This window comes from Alligator sinensis, unplaced genomic scaffold, assembly GCF_000455745.1.
Source record: "Alligator sinensis unplaced genomic scaffold, ASM45574v1 scaffold73_1, whole genome shotgun sequence".
Taxonomy (NCBI): domain Eukaryota; kingdom Metazoa; phylum Chordata; order Crocodylia; family Alligatoridae; genus Alligator; species Alligator sinensis.
In genome coordinates, this window is record NW_005841838.1 from 5,269,322 (window position 1) to 5,277,499 (window position 8,178).

An 8,178-nucleotide genomic window follows, 5' to 3' on the forward strand; every position below is an offset into this window, starting at 1 on the left:
GTATTTCCCTTATTGATAAAAGGTTGTGATAGCGTCGTAACAGGTGGATTTTGATAGGAAAATACTGTATTGGATGTAGTAGGTGTAAAAACCTGTGAAGAATTGATACTCTGTCAATAGCCCATCTAATTTTACATTAAACTGGTTAAATGACGTTAAAAGTTACTGTCACATTTTCTTCTCCCTTTTTCAGCCATTTAACTTCCATCAAGGGGGAAAATTACTGTAGTCCTTAGGACTACAGTAATTTTCAGTATATACCTACTCCTGGAGAGAGAAATCTTACTGTGTGATATTGAGCTTTTTCACCTTAAATTTATAAAACTGCTTCAGTCTGACAAATGACTTTTGTCAATTATGTGCTAGAGACAAAGCATAAAAACTTGTGGGCACCCTTTCTGGGGGAGCACATGAGCCATCAGACTTTCTGAGAAGAATATCCTGTCTGAGACATGAGACTAGAATTCTGTTCTTCTGAAGACAAAGCATTTTAAACATGCATAATATCTCCACCTTGTGGACAACAAAATAAAATACAGTGTATGAATTTCTGTCCTCAATTCTAAATTGGGCCTAAGAGAAAGCTTCAGTGTAACTCAGTCATTCATGATGCACTTTCAAGGAAAAAGGGAAGAGGGATCTAGACTTCCCCTTTGTAAATCTGGACTGCCAAACTACATAAAGCCAATAAGTTAGTCTCTGTACTTTTAAGATGAAGTCCTTATTTCAGAAAAATCCTAAGACATGAAAACCTGGGAATGACACTTCCCCCTTCATTAAATATATCTGTTATCATATACAAAACAGCTAGCAGCAATATAACAATTTTCATTCATGGATCTTGAACCCTTTTAGTAAAGTAAGTATTAGTCCCATTTTATCCTATGAAGAAGCTGCAGTACAGAGACACTAAAAGTGCCTGTAGACATGTGAGGATGCTGCTCCAGAGCACTGTAATTACAGCACATTGGAGCAGATTTGATTAATCAGTCATGTGATTAATTAGTGCGCTCCAGCAGCCTCCATGTCTCATGTATTCAGCATCCCTGCACTTCAAAATGGTGGCAGGGATACTTTAACTAAAACTCATCAAATGAGCTTTAGTCAAAGGGCCCCCGCCACCATTTTGAAGTGTGGGACACTGAATACACAAAGTACTGTGGCTCTTGGAGCCACTCTAATTAAAGTGCCCTTCCCCTCAGCCCCGAAGCATGTGTAAAGACGCCTTAAGTGACTTACCTTTAGCACAACCAGGAAGAACATCCTTTCTGTTAAACTACAGCATCTCATTTAAAAGGGATAATATTTGTTAATGGCGCACACAGGTTACCATGCATGGCATGGTAAAGATTCTATTAAGTAACATAAATTGCAGCATACCCTATTTCAACACATCTCATTGCTATTCACAAACCTTTCTGATTTGCTGGACTTGACTGAGCACATGCTGTGTGACAGAATTCTGTTTAGATTGCGAATTATGTATCTGTGGGGCTGTCTGTGCCAGACCAGTGGATGAAACAGGAGCAGTTATTTGTGATGGCACCTGAATTCCTGCTTGTGACTGAGCCTGAATAATGAAAATAAAGTCACGTGTTACAGAAAAAAAATTCTATAATATACTTCAGTATAGATTCTGCAATACAGATACAGCAGATATCACCCCAGAATGATATTAACAGGAATTTTTACACAAGACACAGGAGGTAATTATTTCGCTCAACTAGGTGCTGCTGAAGCTTCACTTGGGAATATCCAGTTTTGGGCACCATACGCTAAGAAAGAAGCAGACAAACTGAAGAGATTCCAGGTTTAGAAAACATGACCTGGAGCAAGGGGGTCAACTCACCTGCCCCCATGGATCAGATCCAGAATGCAGGACGTCTTGCAGGTGGGCGACCCACCTCTAGTGGAGGAGCAAAGGCCTACGGGGATGTATGCCCCCACTGCTTGCTCCCTGTTTTCCACTGGTGTTGATTTTAGTCCTTAATGGCAACTGAAGACTGTGGTGGCATGCAAGGAGGTGGGAGGGGGCAAGCAGCAGTGACATTCACCTGCTGGGGTCTGAGAAACCCTGTGAGCTGCATGCAGCCTGTGGGCCACTGGTTGAGGGAAAGGTTACCTAGAGGGAGGGAAAGGTTGAAGGAACTGAATTGTTTAACTATAAAAGAGAAGATCAAGGGGGCAACATAACTTTTTCAGTATGTAAAAGACTTTTTATAAAGAGAATTAGTGTTCTACATGGCCACTTGAAAAGGGCAAGAGGGACATAAGCTCAATTTTCAGGAAAGATGATTTAGGCTGGATATTGGGGAAAGTGTGGAAACCTGAACTGTTACAGAACAATGAAAAACTGCAGTAAATTACTTCACTGGAGGTTTCTAACAAGAAGTTAGACAAATATCAGTCAGACTTAGTTTAGGAATACTTGATCCTGCCTCAACAAGCTGATTCCTGAGTTCCCTCCTAACTCTATATTTCTGATTGTGTAATTATCAGATAAAAAATTATTCTTGGTGTTATTAATAGAAAATCAGTTGGGAAATCACATTTACTGATCAACAACTGTCTCACTTCTCAATTCCACAGGAGCTCTACAGTCTCTTGTTTGAGCATTTAAAAATGATTCTGTACGCATTTTAAAAGTGAGTATATCTCAAAATAAATTGCTGGGCTTGGGGGATGCATACTCTAATCCAAAAGAGTGTGAACAGGGCATATGTGTATGCAGTCTCTTCACCAAACCTTGCTTAAACAGCAAATGAAATGTACACAATACCTAGTAAAATAACTGTACCTAGTTGAAATCCCCTCTCCATGTACCTGCTTCTTGTGCGTTTCTCTTGCTACTCAAACTTTAATGTATAAAAGTATATTAGACATGCATATGCAATGCCAAAATGACATGTAAACAACTTTTCTATGCTGAGGCTTGACCTTCTTATTCCCCATTCCAATTTTCATGGGTTTCCTTCATAAAACATTTCATTACTGCACAGCTTTGAATGTACAATTGTGTAAATATGGTACTTAGGAATTCATCAACTTTCTATAAGCTTGTTGTATCCTGGCAAACTTTAGTGAATTCACTACTATATAACATGCATTAGAATGACTCAACTACTCCATACTGTAGGAAGTGATATATTCATATGATCCTATGTGTAAGTTGGACATAACTGCTAGAACAGGGCTTTAAAATCCCGTTGGCTATTCACCTACAGCAAGCAGAAACTCTTCTCAAGTAAGTGAGGCTGAGGGTTGCCAGAGGGAAGTAGTAACGGTACCAATAGTGTGTAACAGTAGAGATAGGGTACTGGATCCACTGCTTTTCCTGAGGGCAAGGGAACATGAGAAGAGCGGCCCAAGTGGGAAAGAGCCATACTTCTATGCAGTCAAGGGTCCTTACAAAGAGGGAGACACCCTTTGCTTCCCAAAAATATTAGCTGGCAGGTAAGAGCCACATATGGAGGGCTGCAGAACTGAACAATTATGGGGAGCATATAGTGCTTGAACCCAGAATTCATTTACTTGGGGCTAGAGAGAGCCAACACTGATTAATTGGAGGGCAAGTGGATTTTGCTTTAAGGGGATATCAGAATCCCTCGCCCCAACCTTTTTTTAATAAATGAAGGAATAACACATTAGTTGTATGGTGATGGGTCAGATGGGACAAGGATGTGACACTATAAATTAAAGCCATGCATAGGAAATATAGGCAACTGCAGATGCTCTACATTTGGACAGGTGTGTGTCAGGACATTTTTCTAAGCCTTATTTGAATATTTTTTCTCGTGTGCTCAAAAACAATTTTCTAACAAGAATGCAAGGACCAGAAAAGAATCTAGTAGAAGATTAAAGACCAAAAAGTGACTTTTTTTTGCCTAATGCACCTGTGACCCAAGTCAGTAATTTTACACAGGTCTTATAAACAGTACATTTCTATTGTATAAGAAAAAATGAGAGAGAGCGAGAGAGCAAGCATGAGCACACATATATGCTAATTTTGCTTACTATTGTCAATGATACTGGATGATTTAAGTTCAAGAAACATCATACCTGTAGCTTTATATTTCCTACTGGTAGCTGCACTGAAGTGGAAGAATTCGGTCCCTGGATAGACAATGGAAGTAGCAGCTGTGCTGTTCCTTGAGTAGTCAGTAAAGCTTGAGGCTGGGCAACAACTGCAGTTTGTGGCTGTTGCTGAGAACTCACGTAAAACTGAGAGATGACATTCTGTGGTTCAGCTTTGGCAACAGGCACCTCTTGCTTGATGATAACAGCCTTTTTGGCAACTAGGCTCTGACTACTAGTAGACATTGGCTGTCCTAAAGAATGGTTGGCTATAGATGCTGACTGATTTCCATTAGAGCAGTCAGGGAGAGCATTTTCAGCTTTGATAGCAGCACTGAATTGTTTCTGATCCAAAGCAGTTATGGAGTTACTAGAAGATTGGGTCTGCTGCTGCCCCCGTTTCTCAACCTCAAGTTGCATTTTTAGTTCTTCCACAAGTTTCTGCTCCTGTTCCAGTTTTCTTTTGAGCTCTTCAATCTGCTTCTCTTTTTCTTGAAGCTTGCGGTCCTTTTCTGCTGCATCAAACTCCATGCTTGACATGCTTCCACTTGCATGACTTGCACTGTCTTCATTCATAGTGACTCTTAGAGGTGAGGTATTTAAGAACTGGGATGGTGACATCATGGTCATCATTTCTGTGAAACTATCTGTCATATTAGTATCATCTGTGCTTAGATTGGATTGCTCTGAAGGAGATGGGGATATGGGCAAAGGGGAGCTAGTGCTTTCAGTATGTGCTGCTTTGCAGCCCACTGCAGTAGATGTTTTTTCTGTAGGAAAGCTGGACATAGAACTAACAACTGCTTTATTTAGTGTTGAAATGGGGAATCCCACTGTCACCTCCCCAGTAGAAGTTGCTGTTGTAGTAGTGTTACTAGTAGTGACTCCATTGTTGTTAAGATCTTGATAAGGTTTCAGACGCTCTATAAGATCTGTTTTAGTTCCAGATACAGGTAATCCCCTCAACTTCAACTCCATCTTCAGTTCAGCAACCTGAAAATAGAAGTTACAGTATTAAAACATGTTACTTAATGCCAGATTTTGTTTGCATTACATTTTGCTAAAGCATTTCTTTCTCAGTATATTCATGTTTCATTAATCACAGGTCTTATATAAAAAGATTTCTTATAACAGTATTTCTTCTTCAACTACTCCCTTAAATTTGGTGGGTGGCCAAACACTCATATTAGTATTATTAAACTGTATAAAACGGGATAAACCTCAGATGGTAGTGTAGGTTCACTGTATGCTATACACACAAAACGGCTCTACATTTGAGTTGAATAAGTCTGTAACAAACTTAAAGTATGTAATGGTTCAGACTGAAGCACTGGGTAAAACAGTGTATATTGCTGAGTCATTTCTTTATGTCAGCATGACACAAATTCTGGTACCTTCTGTATCAGAAATGTATCAAGTAGATTGATGACTCAATATGCTAATAACAGCTTTTAGATCCTGTCTTCAGTTAGGTATTGACAAAATGTTACTAATTTCAGGTAGGAGTAGTCATCAATAGGTGGCCAAAGCTCTTTTAGCTCTAACAGAAGGAGCTTAGCTTGGCTAACTCAATATCTACTTGTACAACTGAATATACTTTAAGAGTTGTTTTTTAACTCTTATAAGCAGAAGTCACAAAGTCTAGAGATATGAAACAGATATCTAAATGATTTTTTCTTTAATGGTAGTTCTGGACCAGATCAGGGTGGTGGAGAACACATTGTCACGCAGACTTGGAATGGCCAACAGTGGGTCCGGTCCATAAATGCCATATGAAGGCTATCACTTTTCTTGAGTTATGTGAGGAGCTAGCCTCCATTCCTTTAGTGTTGGCCATGGACATAAGGGGCATCTATACATGTGCTCTGGGGTGGAGGGCGTGTGTGTGTGCTTTAATTAGAGAGGCTCCAAGAGTTGCTCTAATTAAAGTGCCCACAGCATCATGTGTATTCAGCATCCCACACTTCAAAATGGCGGCCTGAGTGCTTGAGCTAAAGCTGATTCGATGAGCTTTAGTTCAAGAGCCCGCCCGTTCTGAAGTGCAGGAACACTTGATAGATGTGACATGGAGGCTGCTGGAGCAGTTAGTCTGGCATGTGTAAAGGTGCCCAAGAGGCCAAACCACTCTAGAACTGTAGTGGCAGCAAAGTTATCAGGGAGGGTCAGGTACTATGTGGCTGGGGCCTCAGAGTTGGAAGGATCCAAGGCTCTTCCCACTGTTGAAGCCCTGCTTGGACTGGCTTCAAGGAGACCATACAAGGATGGGACTCCCAAGCAAGTACTCCCTAGGAGGAATCCACAGCACAAGAAGCTAATGTCTCCTGTCAGTTCTTTCTAGTGTGGCCAAGAGTCTTATGTATATGCCATGTGGTTTTTGCAGGCTGTAATAAATCTTAATGGTCACAGACAGTTTTCTTGCTATGAAAGGATGCAAAATATGTAAAAACTTGTATTTTTCTGTTCACCTTCCAGAGATGCATGTAAAGTTCTCACCATTTATTTTATTAGATCTGGTGAAACTTTAATCTCATTTGAGGCCACTGTGGGCAGTTCACAGTTTTGTTAAGAGAGGATGCAGTAATTACATTAAGGATTGAATATTCTTTTCCTAATGCACATTTCCCCCCATCCTTCTCCTACGTACTTGTAGGCAAAACCAGGTGGCTCATGTGAGGTGGCTTCCTCTGTCTCTTTTAGGAACAATCTAGCCTTAGAAACAGTAGACAAAGCAGGCCCCTGAAATAAGGTGGTATCTCCCACTGTGTCTATCAAGACCATCGCTGGTAAAACGTGTAAGTAGTGTGGCAGAGGATTTGAAAATTTAGTCTTTATGAAGCTGAGATCTCTTTTTACTACCCCTCATGGATCCCTTCTAAGAATTTATCCTTGGTTTTCAATGAGGTACACAGAATGGGGATGTTGGATATTTGGGAGATATTTGGGAGTTCTCTGCCAAGCTTACTATAAGAGGAAGAAAAAGCATATAACCATCTAAAAGAGATGTAATCCTCTTAGCTGTAGCCTCTCTTTGCATACCAGAGAAGAGTACATATTTCCAGCAACTGCAGTGGTTTGGCAATTGCCTCTCCTAATTTGCCAAATAGAAAGTACTGGTAAAGTTCTGGTGTTGTGATGGCTTATGCAACTAATGGGTAACATGCAATTAGTATCAACATGGAAGTATCAACATGGAAGATACTGGGATTACCAGAAGCAATCCGGGTTGAGGATCTCTGTACAAAGGCAGCCTCAGAATAGATATATACTAAGGTATTTGAAATCAAAGCTCCAGCAGGGCACTGATCAAGATCAAATGACCCGATACCACACTTTGTTTGGAGCTTGAGGAAGCCTGACTGACTTGCATAGGAAGCTAAAATTTTTCCTCTTTCTCACTCTCCAAGAACACCTGTGGAGTCACAGATGGACATGTGTCTGGTACAGGTCCTTTAAAGGACATTGAAGTGGTACTGGCTACCAATAAAGAGGTTCACGAACAACCAATCTTAGATTTGCTCCTCTGTGACTTGGCTTCTGTCATTCTAGGAATGCTATACTGGTTGTATGCATGTGTGTAAGGGTAAAATCACAGTAACAAACTTACAGATCTTATTTGTCAATGCACTACAGAAAACAAAATCAACAGCATAAAACTATAAATTGATATGGAAGAAGTTCACCCCACTGCTACAGGTAGTAAGAAGGACCCAAGGGACAATTGGGCCTTCTCTGCTCCCTAGAACCTTTGGTGAGAAGCACAATAGCATTTGGGATGCAGCCAACAGTCACAAACACCTGAGTTAAAGAATCTAATTCTGATGCACAGCACCAGGAGAATTTACATGGATAACTGCTTGAATGTGAAAAATATTTTATCGTTTAAATGTTTTACCATTTTTTCAGTAGCTTTCACACGAACATCCCATATGCATTCTAATCTGCATATTAGTTTTAAAGCCTCCCAGGGCTGGATCCTTCCTAGCCCACATGTAAATGATATGGTGTTAAAAACATTCACAGCAGGTCTTTCCACAGGACTGGAACTGCACTAGAAATAAGTATTTAAAAATACTATTGTGGGCAGTAGAGCAGAATACTGGCAAA

At 40.3% G+C, this 8,178-nt stretch overlaps 1 protein-coding gene across 1 annotated transcript in view; it reads right to left on the reverse strand.

Moving 5' to 3' along the window:
- Positions 1-8,178, reverse strand: part of MKL2 (MKL1/myocardin like 2) — a 204,287-nt gene that overhangs the window by 12,491 nt on the left and 183,618 nt on the right. Inside the window, 3 exon segments of the mRNA XM_025203442.1 lie at positions 1-92; positions 1,415-1,570; positions 4,060-5,067. The exon segment at positions 1-92 is cut by the window's left edge and continues 28 nt beyond it. Of these exon segments, the coding sequence (XP_025059227.1) occupies positions 1-92; positions 1,415-1,570; positions 4,060-5,067 (1,256 nt within the window).